The sequence below is a fragment of the Monomorium pharaonis genome, chromosome 5 (assembly GCF_013373865.1).
Source record: "Monomorium pharaonis isolate MP-MQ-018 chromosome 5, ASM1337386v2, whole genome shotgun sequence".
NCBI lineage: Eukaryota > Metazoa > Arthropoda > Insecta > Hymenoptera > Formicidae > Monomorium > Monomorium pharaonis.
In genome coordinates, this window is record NC_050471.1 from 24,730,356 (window position 1) to 24,750,756 (window position 20,401).

General features: G+C 28.4%; 1 protein-coding gene and 1 long non-coding RNA gene across 4 annotated transcripts; both read left to right on the top strand.

The window, feature by feature from the left end:
- The first annotated feature begins 355 nt into the window (after positions 1-355).
- Positions 356-14,242, top strand: LOC105831542 (cytochrome P450 6k1). Of its 3 annotated transcripts, none has more exons than XM_012671934.2 (7): positions 356-467; positions 8,745-8,920; positions 9,301-9,670; positions 11,270-11,610; positions 12,070-12,300; positions 12,466-12,717; positions 13,840-14,242. In XM_012671934.2, exons 2-7 carry the CDS (start codon positions 8,752-8,754, stop codon positions 14,001-14,003), a joined length of 1,527 nt encoding a protein of 508 aa, XP_012527388.1. In that variant the 5' UTR covers positions 356-467; positions 8,745-8,751; the 3' UTR covers positions 14,004-14,242. The 3 variants fall into 3 exon arrangements, with proteins under 3 accessions (XP_012527388.1, XP_012527230.1, XP_012527480.1); XM_012671776.3 differs by lacking the exon at positions 356-467 and adding an exon at positions 507-707; XM_012672026.3 differs by lacking the exon at positions 356-467 and adding an exon at positions 6,897-7,072.
- Positions 14,243-17,101: 2,859 nt separating this feature from the next.
- LOC114255523 lies at positions 17,102-20,025 on the top strand. The gene is made up of 2 exons (XR_004963390.1): positions 17,102-17,752; positions 18,786-20,025. It is a non-coding gene; the product is annotated as an uncharacterized LOC114255523 (long non-coding RNA).
- Positions 20,026-20,401: the final 376 nt, after the last annotated feature.

The window sequence follows — 20,401 nt, forward strand, 5'->3', positions numbered from 1 at the left end:
AAATGTCCATATTTGTTTGTTTTTCTTAAAAAAAATTAAGTACAAAGAAATAAAATTTAAAAATATCGATATTTCAATAATTGAATTAAGATTTGATTTTTTTTTTCTTGACGTATACAAAATACGTATAAAACCCATAGAATATTTTAAAAAAATAAATGGAAATAAACAGTTATATATATTTATCATAAATATCGTGTGTTGTCTGGATGAACATGTTTGTCTCAATAAAACCGTGTCGGTATTATTTGATAATAAAATTGCGCAACGACAATAACGATACTAACACTTCCTATTGAGTTATAGACTCACATTACTGGAATCTCAATCCCTTCTACCATGTACTTTTTAGAGAGGGGAGTCAGATAGACAAGTTTACTAGTTACGAGTAGATGTTACTTTGCGTCGGACGCCGTAGATCGCCGATTCACATATTTGTTCGGATATTTAATTAATTAAATTATTAGGTCTGTTTTTTATACTTGATTAGTGTACACTTATCATACTTAAAATGAAGTAGACATATACATTTGAAGTTTGACGAAATAGCCAAAATGAAATAGAAAGTTTCAGTGCAATCTAGTACAGCAACATACAAAATAGATCTTATATAACAATCATGTGTATTTTTTTTGTTGCTACATTCACGTATTTTTGTAAAAGTATATCAACTGTGCAATGTATAAATGTGATACGTTCAACGTGAAGTATGTTTTTTTCTCAGTGCATAATGTGTTTTCTTTTCATATTGCCTGTTTTTAAGCCATCTATCTAACTTGCTCTTTTCTCTTTTAATACGTAACGCGTAATATTTCTCATTGTCAGTTTATTCTCTCGCGCACACACGTATGCGCGCGTGCCCACGCACACACGCACGCACGCATATACACACACAAACTTGGTGCTCGTTGCTCCTTTCAAAGTCCAAGGTTTTTATTCCTAGACAGCACACTAGTCTAAAAAATATCAACAAAATATTTCAAAAATGTCTTTCAGTCATACACTAACATGTTAACGCTTTACCCAGTCAAAAATAGTTCTCTTTTTGTTTCAATAAATTTTTTTACTTTGATTTTAATTAATTTTTAAGTAAAAGATTATTGAAACAATATTGCAAAACAATATTAAAGAAGATCAAATTATATAATATGCACATGTATACATTAAAAAATAATAAAAAATGTATTAACCTTTTATTACATTCTTTTATACACGAAACTTTTTGCTGCCTATGAACATTAAATTTTTGCCACAAATTTTGTATTGACAACTTTTGATCTTTGAAACGACAATGTTTTGACGTATTATTTCTCACTGAATGTTTGTTTGTTTAAAAATTTATTTAATGTAACAGTAAGCCAGTCCGACAACAAACTTTTTGAAATTTGCCATAGGAAAAAACGACGATAATAACAATGTATACGTATATCATAACCCAAATAGCGAACTATTGGCAATATGCCAACACATTCACCTATAATACATTCTGCGCATTACTTGTAACAGTTGAGTTGCCATGTAGAACGCATGTCCAGCACTCTTTGTTAATATAATTCTTTTCATTATCTTAAAGTTTGATTTTAAGAATTCTCTTATACAAAATTATATTATTAGAATATGAATGAAAAATCTAATAATACTGTGTCTTTTGTTTTATTCTACAATTTTTTATTTACAAAATGGCAACGTAGGTCAAACTATGCACGTGAAAAAGAGTTAAAGAGCTGGATCATTGTAAATCATCAAGTAAATGTTCTATTCCGCGAAACAATTTGTTTCAGCTTCATTTACCTTTTTCATATGTAGATGAATAAATTTGAGAAACAAATGATAAAAGAAAGAGAACTAAAACTAATAGAGGAAAAAGTAATTGTATAGCCACTGCTAATAATATAACCACTCATATTATCTTCGTTATTAGCTAACAAATTGTAGTAATTATTTATGGTATCATTTTGTTTAGTAGCCTGTCGTTATATAGTGATGCTAATATGACAAAACATAACAGTTTGTTATAAGACATTTTTATCCAGGGGTTTCGAGATTTTTTTATGGTACATAACATAAAATTATTTCATTACTTTGAATCTAAAATCTAATAAGCAACACTTTGACAAATATAGTCATTAAATTTTAATTTAAAATATTGATTATTAATAAAGTTAATAAGGTAAAATATAAATGTGATATATTAATAAGATGTGATATATTAATAAGATAAAATATAAATGTGTGGCCATATTCCACCTTTTCTATAAGTACAATGTATAAAGTTCCAATAATAAATTATCAGAATTTTAATAAATAGGAGGTCAAAAAGCCAATGTTTTGTGTAGAAATTGTATTATCTCGAATCGTATAACAAAATAGAATAAATGTTTCGATTTATTATCAGATTAATATTACATATACAATATGACGCGCAAATTACATCATTTGCAATGCTGTTAAACGCATTGTTAGTTGATTGCAGCAGTGTATTATCATTGGTTTGAAATCCATTAAGTGGTTTACATTGAGTCAAATCCCTAAAACGCGTCAAGATTAAAAATTATTAATGTCTTGCATAATTTGCTTGTTACAATTTTCATTGTAATGTGAAAAAAAATAGTGTGACCATTGTTGGTAGTGTTCGAGAAGAAGCTGTAGAGCTAGTACGCCTACTCTTAACAATAGTGTCGATATCGTTATGTTGTTGTTGGGCGCATATTATTTATGACAAAAAAGCTGCGCAACGACAATATAACGATACTGAACTGTCGTTAAGAGTTACAGAATAGGCCCACAGATGAGACCAATAAATAAAATAAAGATTAGTATACTTGTCGATATCTATTGTAAGAGCAAACTTAATTTAAATATACAAATATATAAATATATTAGTTTACTTATTTAATAAATATAAATATATTAATTTATTTATTTTAAAAATATCACTGATTCTATATCATCTCTTAATTATAATGAAATTAGAGTGGGATTCTTTATATGTATAATCTGTTTTAAATTTTACTTTTTCCTTAATTAATATACAAACTGGAAGAAAGAGTACATATGAAAAGTGTAACATTGATAATATCGTTCTACATTGTTGTAAATTTTTTGTAAAGTTATAAAATAAGTAAATTGTATTCGATTTCAACCTTTTTTTTAGAGAGTCACAAATTATTATATCAGAGAAAAAAACTGTAACAAGCACTATCTAAAACTCACTGATAAAAAACTTGAATGAAATATACAAGATGTCTAGTAATACATACAATTTTTTTTTAAATACGTTTATTTGCAGATTTTTTAAATTGATATATAATACTTTATTAATTATTTTAAAGTTTGCAAAATGATAAAAGACTTTTCTTATCAGTAATATGCTTTATCTGTTCACAAAAGTTGATGCAAATATTAATAATACTTTGTATAATATAATACGTTATATTAATAAAAATAAATTTTTTTTAATTTAAATAAAAAAGTAATAATAAAAATAATGAAAAATAAAAAGAAATTGATACAAGTATCCGTTTAGCAAAAATTATAAAAACTCTTGATACTTAGTCGATCCAACAGTTTTATTAAGAATGTTACTGACATTTATTTGAAGTTCCTAATAAAATTGCCAGTTAAATCGACTATTAAAAGTTCTTATTATTATTGCTGTTTGTTACTAATGGTAATAAGGATTTGGTTTTAAATCTGACATGGCTTATCAATTCTATGTTAAACGTTTCACTATCTGAAAAATGAGACAGAATAAAACATATATTTAAATATCTTTTTTCCATATAATATTAAGTGTAATTATGTACATTATTATTAGATATCAAAAAAATTTATCTTCAATATTTGCATCTTTTGGTAATATCGATTTAAGGAAATAAGTTTTTTGTAAAACAACCCAACTAGCCACATTTTATTACGATTGACCCGAAAAATAAAAAAGATCGTATTTTCACAGTCTTAGAAGTCATAAAATATAAAAGATAATAGTTGTAAGTTTCCAGAAAATTGTGTCGACAAAATTAGAAATTTAATATCAAATTGGATACATAAATTTTTAAGCAAAAACAAACATGTCCATAGACAATATAGACAAATTTGTTTTTGGTAAATTTAAAAAATGTAAAAAGTTTCTACGCGAGAATGATATTTAATAATAAATTAATTACAAATTAGTATTGCAAGCCAATGTTCTCGGGCCGTTACATAAACTTTTTCTCAAACCTGTTAAAATATAAACTCAATTCTATATACACTCTTGTTTACCGAGCTGTTTCTTTGTCGGATAAAAGAGTTCATGTTGAAAACATAGAAATCGTCAGGAATACATCTGCACATAATCACTCGGCACTAAGTAGACACAGATTATTCTATGACCATAAATTTAATTGTCAACGCCGGAGATTCTACATAAAGAAAAACGTATAAGAAAAAGGGAGATTGCCGAAATGTTTTTTATTAAAAAATATAAAGACACTATAAACATGAAGAAACACACCGAAAATTTGAATTCGATTTATGACAGAATCATTAAATACTCGTAGCCTGTTTGTCCTAATTTTCTATCTCTCTCTCTGCTTATGTTACATGATTTTTATCTTATATATGATCAGTTGTGTTTCTGCTTTTCTAAAGACTAGAAGTATATAATGTGCTCGTCTATTTAAATTTATATTTATAATATGACTATTATTATTATTTATTAATTTATATTGTAACGCTGCTTTTACAAAGACATTTCACTTTGATTGACACGTTTTGTTAATTTTATCAACTTAACACAAGTTTTTGTTATACGTAATAATTTTATTTTTTATTTATTGTAAATGTCAGCCGTTGTCTTTATCATAGAATTGCTTATAGCTTGTCATTTGAGAAAGGCCTAAATTCCAGGCCGAAATATCGTGAGATAATAAAGTGTGGCCAGTTTGATCGTTTTACAAAAAACTTATTTCCTTGAATATTTTTCTGGCGAAACAAAGAATTATACCTATTGTTACTATCCGAAGCAATCGATTTAGTATAAAAAAACAATTATTTGTTTCTAAAAAAGTTTAAAAGACGAAACTTCTGAAAAATATATACATAATGTATGTACATAAAAGAGTATATTTTGCGAAAAATAAACTCAGCGTAAGACATCTCTTGATAATAATAGTAAATAATATAAGCAAAACTATATATTTATTACATTTGATTGACGATTAATGCTTCATACAAATGCATAATCAAAATAAAGAGAACAAAAACAGTTCAATGAGTATTGTTATTTTTATCAAAGTTACGTAACAAAGTAGAATCATCGTTCTAAACATAAATAAAAAATTCTGTTTTTTTCCTTTATCATCATGATTTGTCATATTCCAAGCGTTTCACAATTAATAACCAATGGATATCAATGATTCGTTATATAACAATAAATAACATTTTCTAGTATTTTTAAATATAAAACTTTGCAAATGCACATAGTAATTTTTTTCCACAGCGTGCTTTAATCATAAATTAATTTTTGAATTTCTTCCGTACATTCATAACATTACAGACGAGTACTCTTTCTAACTTATAATACATAATTCTCTATTTATAAGAATTTCGGAAATTTCTCACCTTATAGACTCAATTATCTTAAATATGATTTTTTTTTTACTAAATCTTGTATTTGTATTTATTTAAAAATTAACTTTTTAATTCCATATATATTTAATTAAAAGATTATTTATAATAACATTTTAAATTCAAAATAACAAATTCTTGTGGAATTAAACAAGACATTTACCGTTAGTCTGATATAATAGTATTGCACAGTATAAAACATTTTGTATTTACATCCTTGTTAAAATTTTTATGTCAATATTTAACACATTTGCTTGTTAGTTAAACGTATTACTGTTGTGTTAATTTAAGTAAAATATTAAATTATTAAAATTGCTGAAAAAAGGCGTAAAAGTAACACAATGTGCATGAGTTTTCAATTTTACACAAAAAATATGTTCCTTGTTATCAGTGACAGAATTTATCTGTTGAAATTGATTAAAAAATGTTAAGTTTATTCTATAACATAAGAATGTTATTTCTTGACGTGATTTCGTAGTACATGTTACATTAATATTATAATAGCGTTAAAGTAACATGTTACACGTACTGATATGACATTATTTTTTTATTAATGTTACATCAAAATTATGTCAAATTATAAACTTTACATGTATTTTATGCTTAAATATAACATAATAATGTCGTAAAAATTATGTTGCTATTTAACATGTGCTTAATATGTTAAATTAACAAAAAATTTTTTGTGAAGCATTTGGAACAAGCAACATCTATTAAATTTAACTCAAATTTTTGTACTATGTGTGTATATTTATTATAAATTTGTGATATTTAAATTCTGACTCAAAAAGAGTCCCCTGTATGTTGAATCATATTATACCAACTAGAAATATAAAATTACAAAAGGTAATAAAATGAACTTAATGAGTTTTGCAATTTTATTACGTAACAAAATAGAACTATTAATAATAGACTTGTTCTTTTTTATACAAACGTAAGTTGTCACATTCATAGTCATGCTTAGCATAAATAATTTTATTTAATTAGCATAAATATCTATCATTTAAATATGATTACAAATTTTCTCAGTACTTAATACAAGATTTATAAATGCATAAGCAGTTAGTATTCATAGTGGCGTATTTAGATCATGCAAGATATAAAATCATCTCTGAAGCAATCGAGTTTTCTATAAATTATGAATTTCCGAAAATCTTATACAAATAGTGAATTGCTAATAAGTAGTGTTGTAAACTACAGAAACAAAGAAGAAATTTAAAAATTAACTCTCCGACTGTGTGTGTGTCTGTGAGCCAAATGCATTTGAGCCGAAATAATATTTACTTGTAACTTTAAAACCGGCCTACATATTTGTTTCCTATTTTAAAAAAGAGTAGGCAGTAGAGAGGATTAGTCGTCGCAGAATCGTAATCAAATATCAGATTGTAACTAAATGCCGAACAGGCAAAATCTTGCATAGACGCGTGAAACTCATACTTATAGGAGACGTTTCTTTCTCTAAGTATGTTGCGAACACTAAGAAAAATATCTGGATTGATTAATCAGAATTCTGGTTACACGATTATTCATTGCACGGTTTAGCTGAATCTGAATTCTGGTGAGATTATCTGAATTTTGGTGAGATTAACCAGAATTCTAGCTACACTGAAAAAAAAATCTGGTGAGATTAACCAGAAATCTGATCACACAATTATTCAGAACCAGAATTCTGGTTAATTTCACAGACACCAGATACTTTTCTCAGTAAATTAATTATGAAAAACGTTTTTTTAAAGGCAGAACAATGTCTTCTCAAAAGATTTTGACAAAATAAGTATTATTTTATTTCTTTAATTGTTATTAAAAATGAAAGTTGTATGGCAGAACAAATTTATAAAATTTTGTTAAATATTAAGTATATTTGAGTCTGCATATTATTTTATGCTTTAATTTTGATTTATTAATGTTTTTTTACTAAAAATTGTTTATTTTGATTCTTCTGAATAATTTAATTTTTTTACAGATATCAAGCAACAATATGTTTATTAAACATTGAATCTTGAATTAAAAAATCTTAAAAGGACTTCTTATCTGTATAAAAAAGTTATATATTCTTTAAAAAAAAATTGTTTTTTATTATTTACTTTTATTACTTGTTTTTATTTAAAATTTATAAGAAAAAAAAATTTAATAAACAGTTTTGTACAAAATACTATAACGTTGTTAACTGCATAATGTTAAGTGATATTTTGTGAATCCTTCCTAAAAATTTTTTCTCTATTTTAAAATAAAGAAAATAGCTTAATTGTTCCATCCAAAGTGTTTTATGTCCAGTGCGTTTTTACCGTTATTAATAATTTCAAAAAATTTACGAAAATGTTTATAATCTCTTTGTACCTTTGATTAAAAATTAATGTAAAAATAATTTAGAAATTATTTGCGTGAATATTTTTTATAACAATTATTTGTTGACAAATGCACTTATTTTCTTTAAAAAATTATAACTTACAAATCAATATAAAATATGGAGTTCAAGGGTGCAAATTAAAGCTAAATGTAGTGCAAATAAGAAAGAAATATAAGATAGTTAATTAAATAGAAATACTTAATTTTGCGGCATTAAGTTTAGTAATTTTTAAACGATACAGTAGAAATTTCAGGTTGCTAGAAACAAATTTGTAAATAACAAAAAAACAAGTTTGTATTCTCAAAATTACTATTAAAAAAAAGTTCTTTAAATAATTCGAAAAAAAGCTCGAAAAATACTCCAAAATTTATCTACTACCCTTTGCGCCATTATAAACCTCTGGACAATGTCAAATTTTTTTTAATGATAAAAATATTTAAAGTACATTTTAATTATGCAGAAAAAAACATTTTTATAAGACAATTTTTTTTACTTATCTACACAAGGCTAATGTAGACCTTCAACCAGGATCTTTTAGTTTCGTACACAATTTCAATGCCTTGCCGTTTTAAAACTAAATGAGCTAAGGCTTTAGAATTTTTACCTCAAGTTCCTTACCACAAGACCTTACCTAAAGAGTGGGAAGAATTATCCCATGACTGCTGGCTTTTCGAAACTAGCGATTGTTAGAAATAGGGAGGACATGAATTTGGTTGGGGAAATTAGAGTTAATATTGACATTTAAAAAAACTTTGTATTTATTATTTGTATTTATTATTAATTACAGATTTGAGATGGTACTAGCGGAATTAATAGGAACTTTTATCGTTATCCTGACCATTGTGTACATTTATTATAAATATGTGATATTTAATTTTTGGCGCAAGAGAGGTGTTTTTTACATCGAACCGGTTGTACCAATTGGAAATATAACACCTCTCATAACTGGAAAAGCTCAAGTAGGTAAGTATTTCTACCAAATATAATATTAACATATACAAGGGAGTATTGCTTTATATTATATTTACATTTTTATACAGCTTTTAATATTATTTTTTAATTTATACATTTTATTAAAATTAAAATTACAAATAAAAATGATATTTAACAAACTATTTAACTAAGTCTGGTAATAAATAATAAATAAATAGCGCGTGCGCGCTATTTATTGCAATTATGTTATTTATATTATATTTACTATTATATATATATATATATATATTTATTACTATTATTCTATTTATATTATAACTATTATGCTGTATATATTTTTGTATATAACACAGTATTGTTTAAAATATAAAAAATCGCAGAATAAAATAAAACAAAAATTTTGTCAACAGGCGTACATTTTCAAAATGTCTATATGAAATATAAAGATCATCGTGCTATTGGAATGTATATACTTTTTAAACCAAATTTGCTAATCACTGACCTCGAGCTTATTCGGACGGTATTGACAAAAGAATTTAAGAGTTTTCATGACCGTGGAATGTTTTGCAACGAAATAGTTGACCCATTAAGCGGCAATTTGTTTTTTATGTCTGGAAAAAGATGGAAAAATATGCGTGTCAAAATGACACCTACATTTACCTCAGGAAAAATTAAGCAAATGTTTTCTATCCTGAAGGAATGTGGCGAAGAACTCGCAAAGCATCTGGAAAGTAAAGCTCAAATAAAAGAGCCTATCGAAGTAAAAGAGACATTTGCAAGGTAAATCATTTGTAAAAAAACCGTTTTGAAGTTTTTCGAAAAAATAGAAACTTACTTATGTCATAAAAATGATACTATAAATATTGAAGTAAAAAAATATTAAAAATTGAAGTAGAAAAAACAGCGTACTTTTTTTTATAATAAAGCTTTTCATCGATTTATAGAGAGAATATTTTGTAGAAAAAAAATTGTGTTCTTATTAGATAGTTAAAAAAATATTTAGTTGTCTTCGAAACATTTTGTATCTAAATATTAAAAAAAATATAAAAAATATTTGCAATAAAAATATATAAGTGCATAAAGAAATTTTTTCTAATGACTTAATTGATTTTAGTTAATCAAAACATTAACCACGGTCGCATGTGCAAAGTAATTAATTCCATGAAAAACATCCACATGTGTATTAAATTATTCAGTTTATATTACTTATTACTTTTTAACTGGTTGCAAATGTTTGATTTAGAATTTTCAGAAATATCTAAATTATACTTAAATTCTCGTTTTTAAATGAGTTTATTCAGTTTATATTAGGTATTATCATAACAGCTGATGAAGACTAACAAGAAAACCTCGTACATCCAAAATTCAGATTTTTATGAATCTTGACATATATGTATAAAGGAAGTAAATAATAGATCTGTTATATAAAAAGAAAAAGGAGTAAATTAAAAAAAAATTTAACAGCATATTTAGAAATAGATTACTGTACAACTTTTATATAAAACATTTTTTGATATTTTATTTAATTTATAAGACATTTCGCAGAAAATCGAAAAGCTCTCTATCTTTGAAGGATTTTACTTCTTTAAATTGTTTTTAGGCCGCTAATAAAAATTTATAAATTTATGTATTTACTCTCCTTTTCTATGTATATGCCAAGTTTCATTAAAATCTAAATTGCTAGATTTGCAAAGTTTCTTTGTAAGTCAAAATGTTCTGTCGATAATGTTGTAATTTATTCTTCTAAAGAATTTCAAAAAATTTTAATAAGTTTCTTATTAAAAATGCTCGTTATTTAGCCTTTTTAAAATTAATTAATTTTATCCATACAACATTATTTAAATTCAAATGTATTACATGAAAAGATTTTTTCACATATATTACATAAAAATGTTCTTTTTTATATGTAGATATTTTAAATGCATTAATTTCAATGGTAAACAAATTATGTTACTTAGTTTTCTTCAGATTTTTCTACAATTTACTATTGTATTGCACATTTTTAAGTTATATTTTAAGTGTTTTTGTATATAAATGATATCTAATTGATAATCTATACATCTCTAATTTTGGTACATAATTCTTAAAATTTTTTATCAGAGAAATTTTTTTATCGTATAACACAGAATTAGTATTTTGATATCTTCTTTTAATTCCCTTTGGAAATTTTCCATTTTTCACTGCCACTACTTCTGAATCTTTCAAATCTCAGTTGATTTGATACATTTTCATAATATGTTAACAATTCATCGATTAATTTCATTAATATTTTCTTATGCCAAAAAGTTTATTTCTGTGTATATATTGTCAATTTAGTTTAATATTACGTAAGTTTTATAAATTTGATCTTTATTAATAATTTATTAATTTTATGAATAGATATACAACAGACGTAATTATGTCAACGGCTTTTGGCATCAAATCTAATTGTATGGAGGAACCAAATAATGAATATCGGGTCCAGGGAAACAAAGTTTTTGATCTAAATACATTTAAGATTACCTGTACTATGTTTGCGCCGCAAATTATGGACTTCTTTTCTATTCCTTTCACGGCACCATCTCTTACGAAATTTTATATGAATATGTTTCGAGAGACTGTGGAATATAGGAAAGCTCATAATATTGTCAGACATGACTTTATGAATTTGCTCATACAATTGATGGAGAGGGGCTACGTTGATCCTGAAGATGACGATAAAACTACCACCAACAAATCATGTTAATATACACAATTAATGTTTATTTTTATATTAATATTATTATATATTAATATTAATAGTTTCGTATAAGAATGTGTACATATTTTATCTTATATTTATAAATCAAATAATAAAAACTTTTTTAATCCTTACCCAGTACACTTCAGTGGTATTTCACAACCGGTATCTCGGGGTCTGTTAAGATCCCAACAAATAGGCTTGTCACAAAAAACGTATTGATATTAGTGACTTGAAAAAAATTATACATCATTTTTGAAACATTTTACTTTGATACGAAATAGTTGTTTTAATTAAAATGGTTAATTTAATTTTGAGTAGATAAAAAAATGTTCATGGTTTTAATAAATTTTCGATAATTATTTGAAAGTGAAATTCAGTTTGGGTGAGACCTCACAGTACCGGGTAAGGGTTAAATCTCTTCTACCTGATGACTAACTGTTATTTTGTTTACCCACAGCAAACATAAATAAACTTACGATGACAGAAGCTACTGCACAAAGTTTTGTCTTCTTCGCAGCTGGCTTTGAAACCTCCGCAACGACGATGACATTCACCATGTACGAATTATCACAACATCAAGATATTCAGGATAAACTTCGGAAAGAAATCGATGAAATGTTAGCAAAACATGATGATCTGACTTACGACGTTGTGAACAATATGACATACCTTCACAAAGTAATAAGTGGTAAATGTATTATCGTTTTATATTTTTACCTTTCTATTCACGCAACTTTCAACAATGAAAAAAAAGTTTTTAATCTTTTTAATTTTATGTACGTTTAATTACAATCTACTTGCATTATAGACATTATGGTAGAGATGCCTTCATTCTTTTTTTGACATATTTTAGAGACTTTAAGAAAATATCCACCTCTTCCTATCTTGAATCGCATCTGCACCAAGGAAATAGACCTACCGACAACGAACGTTCGCGTACCAAAAGGGACATTAATAACTATACCGCTACTTGGATTGCATCGAGATCCGTCGATATATCCAAATCCGGATAAATTTGATCCTGAACGCTTCAACGCAGACGAGATAAAAAAAAGACATCCTTACGCTTATATGCCATTCGGGGAAGGACCACGATACTGCATTGGTGAGAATATAAATTAGTCCATTAGTAAACAGTTAAGTAAGCATCGATGTAAAATTATACAAACCTGTGATTGTTTATAACGTTGGCATTTTAACTTTCATAATTTTGAGTTTATATATAGACATTAAAACAACCAACAATGTGTATTGCCAGCAACAAGATTGCAGTATCAAAATTATCTCCTATTGTTGATTTATAACAGCATTATGTGATCATGTAAATTATTACATCAACCTAACACAAACTTTAATAATAATGATTTTGTCGGCATATTTGTCGGCTTGGAAAATTGCTATCCGAAATTGTCATATCATGAAGGCATCAAATTACTAACAAATGTGAATCCAATTGCTGCAATCGATAGCACATGATATGATTGTGATTAACATGCCAGCAATAATATGTTAAATAAACCGTTTCAATAATAATATTTTAAAATTTTCTTTATTTATTTAGAAAAAAAACATTTTATTTATATCTGATTGAAATGAATCAACCAGTATCTACAATAATATACAAATCATTATATTTAACAATTTGACGAGCCGCTTATTAACGTTTTATAAAAAGACTAAAATTATCTCAGCCAAGTTGTAAAATATTTAACATTTAACTATAATTTAAGAATATGGGTTGCACTTTGAAACACTTAAACAATTTTTATAAAAAGATGGGATTTTATAATCCGGCTACGACATATACATATGGACATTATTTTTCAATATAGTTGTTCAATTTCGTAAAAATTTGTTATTAACAATTCATAAGTTTTTAGCTACGTTCCAAAATTGCCAGTACTGAAAATCTGTACCAAAATAACGCAAAAAGTATTATATATTAAGCGAGAAGACAAAGATAGTATTTTTTCGTTTGTCGACAAAAAAAAACGTAGAATCTAATTTAATTATCATTCCAGTATTTTAATTTAAATATTGTTTTTTATACTCTTTTTTTTACAAAAAAAATTTATAAAAATATTTAATTATTTAATTTTGTATTACATAATGTTTTATATATATAAAAAATTACTATGCATTATTTAAATTGTTATTAAAGAAACTTTGTAACTATATTTATCTAAATAATCACAAATATTTTATTAATAATATTATTAACTTTCAGGTTCCCGATTTGGATACTTACAAACAAAAGTTGGACTTGTGAGTCTTTTATCGAAATACAAGTTCAGGCTTCATTCTCGGACTCCGGACCAGCTTACTTACAATGAAAAATCTGCGGTTCTTGCAGCAAAAGGTGGCGTACATCTTATTATTGAGCCACGATAAAATTATTTCCTTCTTACGTAAAAATTAAAAACATTTTTTATTGTCTCATTCTTGACCCCAGGAGAATCTGAGACATTTGTGTTAAAAATTAAGAATGAATAACAGAACAAATCTGATTGATTTTTTTGGTTACTAACTTTACTTGTTTTATTTCTTGTTAATATTAAATGTTAATATTAAATAATGTTTTACTGTTAATTGCAATTGTATTAATTACGATAATATATATTAAAAACATACATATTTTTCTTTTGTTAATTTAATGTATGTGTAATTTAATTATTATAATTATTATATTTATACACACAAATTAATTTTTCTACAAAAATAATGATATGTAAATATTTTGCGCCAATTAAGAATAAACACTACAAAATAAGAATATTAAGTTTTTTCTCTACAAAAATAATGATATAAAGAAATATGCGCTAATCTATAATAATAGATGTTTATTCTTTGGCTGGCATTCATAGTTTAATTTTTTATTAAGCTTGTATCAGACTAGACATTGATATTGGGATTGAATTGAAATGTAACCAATTCAATACACAACAAAATCAATATTCTTTAACTTTGCTTTGAATGGTCAAATTCCAATTCAATCTCAATCTCAATCTCAATCTCAAATACAAGATCAAATAAAAAACAATTGTCAGGAAGCATATTAGCAAAAAATAAAGGACATAATGTTAATCTGGCAAATCAGTATTTTAATACAAATAAATTACAAATATTACAAATAAATATTTTAATACAAATAAATATTTTATTACAAAAACTTGAATTTGATCAAAAGTTTTATCTTGGATTTGTGAATTTTTTCGTTATAAAAAAATATCACTTAGATTGAATTTATCAAAAGTATTCTTGGATTTTATAATTTTTTTCCTTAAAGGAAAACCACACACTTGGCGCGCTTTTTTACCTTTTTTAAATACACCTCTTAAGAATATTTCTGTAAAATAAAATTTGAAAAATTAACGGAGATACAATTTGTATGAAGCAGTGTCGGCGTCGAGTTCAGGTAAATTGCACGCGCATCCGGGTATCTTTCTGAAATACAGTAACGGTCTTCTATTCAAACAACCCCACTTCTTATGCTTTATTCTTGACGGTTAAGGTCATCACACAATGCCGGGCAACAGGCAATAGGAAATAATGAAAAAGAGAAAGAGAGAAAGGATTTTCTTCTCTCTTTCTCTCTTTTTCTATTTCCTGTTCCTATTGCCTGTTGCCTGGCATTGTGTGATGGTCTTTATACCTCTCGAACCTGTTATACCTTGCTTCAGGTAGAGAAAAAAGAAACATTGAGCTTAGACGAATTTTGTCAGTTGCTTGGTGCGCATCGTATTGATCGCTTCATACAATTTTTTTGAAATTAGATAGAAGAAAAAAAGCAAATCTGGAGAGAAAATAGAGCTGAAGAAGATACGGTTCATTAAATCTATACGAGATTGAGAAAGCAATTTCAAATATAATTGCTTTGTCGAAAAAACTAAGCACCTCTGGCAAAACTATAAATAAGACAGTGTTAGCTACAGACTTATTAATTTTGTTACTATGTTTTATTTATAAATAAACTTGTAAAATATAAAAAATGTGAAAGTGATGTGCAAATTTCTGAAAGTAGTGGACAAGGACTTGGATTTAAAATTGTTATAAAGTTTCGTGTGGGCCAAAAGAAATTTATTCATGACCGTTAATAAAAAATGCTTACGAGGTGAATCGTCGATTTAGTTTTCTAATTCTATTCCAAATAATTGAAGGATTTTCCGCGTCCAATTTCCAAGTTTTAATTCCACTATCATATCTCAAATTTTGTATGTCATGAATCACAAAAATTATCAGTAAAAGAAGTCGGTAAATTAGAAATACAGTTAACTAATGAAAAATGTGAAAGTATTGATAAATTAACCGTTGCCGGTGATAGCATGTGGCATAAACACGGTTTCTTTATAGATTACTATACGAAAAAATGATCGATACCTGCATTAAATTAGCATAATGCAAGTGGAAAAACTTGCTTTGTAGAAAAACAAAACTCATTTACCAAGACGAAGGACACAAGAATAAATGTGACGCTAATCACACTGACTTTACAGATAAAATAGAGCCTAATACTTTATGGTAAAAATTTTTTCAAAAGCTGAAGAATTATATTGTAAAACGTACATAAATTATATTGGCTAAAACAATTCAAAAACCTATAACAAAATTGTAGAGCAAATTTTGTTCGACGTGAAAAAAAAAATGTGAATCACATACAAAACAAGCTTGAAATATTACAAAAAAAACCCGCAAAGGACATTGGCGGAAAAATAAATTAACTACGAACTTTATAAAAGAGCTGACGATTATGATCTTGAAATACATCATTGTTGTGATTCCATAGAAAATACAGAGAAAAGCTACCTGGGCAATCTTTCTACATAATGCTCTACAGACAAAAAATCTCAGCATGAGAATTGTCCGACCGGTGAAATTAATGTTCATGGCGGGAGGTAAGTACAACTAGAACTTTGAATAATTACAAAAAAAGCCTGCACTGACGGCTAATGTCGTTACAGTCATTAAACCGATATACAAAGATCTTAATTGAAATAATCTTTTAGAAATGTGTTTAGAAGTGTTTAATTAAAAAAACAATAAAAGTTTCAATAATGTAATTTAAAAGTTTGCACAAAAATCAACATTTCGCGGTATGTCTATCGTTAAAATTGTCACTAATTATATTACAATACTTTTTAACAATAAACATGCTGTATTTCTGAATATTTTAGAACTGTTAGGAGATGAGATTAGCAACCTTGCTAAAAAATTTCGATAGAAATGGATAGAAACTGTGACGTGACAGCCGCAGGCTGCTGTCCGTCACAAGGCCCTGAGGGCCCTTACGCAATAACATCACGCGGGCCCTGCGTCCTCCCGCTCGGGAGCGGACGCAAAAGCGTATTCTCTTGTACTTTGTGTGTGTGACGTCCCACGTGCTGTCCATCTAATTAATTGTTAAGATTTTTGCGAACGTTATACCGCGGGTGCGGCGGAGATCGGTGGCTCTGAAGATCTCGTTATAGTTGTCGGACGTCTCGTCTCAACGGAAAATCTTCCCGGAGATTGCAGAGGAACGGACGACGAGGGAGTCAAAGAAGACCCTTTCTAAGCGGGGGTCCGCAGGTAATGCCGCCCTTATCTTGCCTACCGTTTGTGCCATGTAAGAATTCCGATACTGCCGCTGAATCACGCTTTCAGGACCCAGCGACGGCGCGCGATGCCGACATCCCGACGGGGCGACTGCAGACCCGATACCGCGGGAAGTCCGGCGAAAGAATCACGACAACTCAAGATCCGCCGACGCCTCGTCGAGGAGGAAATGACGCCCCGATGGCGGAGGATACGTCGGGCGAGGAGAGAAGAGTCGGCCACGCAAAGAAGCGCCAGGATTCCCGTGCCCGGGGCCCATAATTATCGACCGCCGTGCGTGGATCGATCAGCCGGCGACAGCGTGGGCACCGCGCTCTGCGCGAAAATCGATTTTCGCGAAATCAGCCAATAAGGGCCGGGAGCGCCGGAGGCAGGGTGGGGCGCGCCGCCGAGCGGCTCCCGCGAGATCCAGGATTCCTCACTCGTGCTGCGGACTTAGAGACAAAAATTGTGCGTGCGTTCCGAGTTCCCGAGCCGAGCTGTAAGGGAGGACGAAGGGACGGAAGTCATCCCGACCCGGAGGAGGCCACGAGGAGAGAGGCAAAGTGGTGAGACGAGCGTCGAATTGTAAAGCCACCGATTTCGCGGGTTGGGCGAGCCGCGAGGAAGTCGCGTAACTATCGCAGTATCTTTCGGCGTATATATTGGAGTCACGACCTCGCGGATTCAGCGGAGCATCGTCGTCTCGCCCGATCGCGCCCGTCCGCGTAATTTCGCTCCGTGCTGTACATTCCATAATAGTTTCGCGTTACTTGTGCGTCCCGATCCGCAGCCGAGTCAACCGTCGTTTCGTCCGGTCGTCGTGTCGCGGGTTATTCCCGCGCTGTATCTTGTCGCGTCGTGGAAAATTTAGTCGTTACTATTGTATAATTTGGTCGATCGCACTGTTACTGCGAGCCCTTCGGTGAGTGCGCTCTGATCGTTATCGACGCAATCGTCTTGAGTCGCCCGACGGGCGAGTAAATCATAATTATCGTGCTTATCATTCGCGAGAGTCGTTAGAGACTTCGCGGGAGAACACGAGTCCGTCGCGTGTCACCCGGGCGGCTCAGGGCCGCGACCAGGGACGGAGGCGAAGTTGGCCGTCGCTCGCGAGCGGCGGTTACAAAACATATAGAAATTTGATAGAAATTTAATATGATTTTATATGAATCTATAATTTTCATCGGGCACTAGATTTCATGCTAGATAGAAAAATTATAAAATTCTATTGTTTTTAATCTGTATCGTATCTCTATCGTATCTAAATCAAGCGACTAAAACTTTATCTGATATAATAATAGGTGCTTTCCCATGATCTTATTTAGTTATCTTACTGAATATAAAAGATTTAAAAGCTATAAGACTATATAAATTAATTTGAAATAGTCCCTATACATTTTTATCAAAAATATGTTATAGAACAATAATTGTTTTTATCGTTATGTATGTAACATAAGATATTTGAAAGTTACAATACGATACAGAAATATAGAAAGTCTATCATGTATTTCAGATAAATAATCTAATATTTATGAACCAAAAATACGATTTTATTAAATAGAATTTTTCTTTATCTGATTCTATCAATCTTTTGAACAGGAAAACGGTGTACGAATTATTATCATGAAATCAACGAGGAGTGCATAAACCAAGTCGAGTAGCAAGCGTGGCGTAACATGCATGAGGGTAATGTAGCATGATGCATGCTCATAAAAGTTATTGTGATGAAGACGAAATGTGGATACTGAAGAACTTTTCTATGGTCCAGGGGTTGCTGAATAACAGTGAGTGAGTTAATTTTTTATTTCAAAGTATAAATAATCTGAAAATTTTAAACGCGTTTTTCTCAAAATAAGATTTTTTGACCGCGATTTTTGACAGCAAATCAAAAAATCTAACAATCCAATTAATTTGATTAAGACAGCATTTTGTAAAAAAAAACTTTTTACAATACGTAGCCATTTTTTGATTGATAAAGAATAAATTGTAATATAATATTAAAAATGTATTTATTAAACTTATCAATTTAAGCAATGGTTATTAATGTCTTCATCATTGTGGTAATGCATCTGCAACGGCTTACAAATTTCTTCGGTTTCCTGTATACCTAAATGTCTAACCCTAGCGTTTCAGAATCATTGTTTTATTATTTTTAAGGATGCAACAATCTCTTTTTGAAATTCTTCCCTGGTTGGCTTAGGATATAGTATCGATTTGATGCTGCAACTTCCAAAATATAAAAGATAATTTAATATTTTATAATCAATATTATTTAACAATAGCGCACAAAGTAACAAATATATACGTACGATAAATTGCTTGATATAAAACTGTATTATAGAATGGTAATTTAACATCATTAACTCCCCACCACATCAAATGCTCGGCTACTTGCGCTATTAGGCTCCCTTCATGCATTGATGCATGCTGTCTTTTAATGTCACGCAGTTTAAAAAATTTAAGTAATGTACCTGAATATAAATACACATTATTACAACAAAAGAAAGAAATGCTATTTAGTATATTTTTATATAATTGTAAAACAATGATTCCATGACGTTTTGATCTATAATAAATTTATTTTTAGTGCGATGATAGAGTCACGGTGACTTAAAAAATAAACATAAAAATAAAAATGAATTGATTTTTACACATATATTGATCAATGATTCAAATTTCTTACAAAATTGTCGAGGTATGGAACAAATTCTGATGATACAAATTATTGCACAGTAATATATGACTGAAGTATATGCATTTATAAAATAATTCTTTTTAATACATTAAAAATGAATTATAATTTGTATGGAATATATGAAAAACATAATATAAAGCAAAACAAAATATTTTACTTTAATAAAATATAATCTTTACAGTTTTATTTATTTTCTAATTTACAGTAGCAATAATTTTAATCTTTTTCTAAAGAAATTATTGTTCAAAATTACATAATTTAGAAAATATAAAAAAAAAACAAAAATCGTATAAAACATAAAATATTTATTTATAAAATAACATACATTTTTTTATTATGTATTTACTTTAGCACATATGATTTAATTAGATCAATTAATTGTGCTGAATTTACATCAGATGAACATAATGTAATTTTTTTGTCATCTTAACCATTATTTCGATCAGGACCGTAATCAAGCAATTCTTCAGCAAAATAATATAAACTGCATCTGTTTGTTTTTTTCCTGCAAAAAAAAACA

Bases quoted from the DNA above. Each gene is read 5' to 3' on its own strand.
- LOC105831542 (XM_012671776.3), top strand. From the start codon at position 679: ATGTATAAATGTGATACGTTCAACGTGAA. The intron at 8,921-9,300 runs GTAAGTATTTCT...TTTTGTCAACAG, and splicing joins AACTGGAAAAGCTCAAGTAG to GCGTACATTTTCAAAATGTC. The intron at 11,611-12,069 runs GTTAATATACAC...GTTTACCCACAG, and splicing joins AACTACCACCAACAAATCAT to CAAACATAAATAAACTTACG.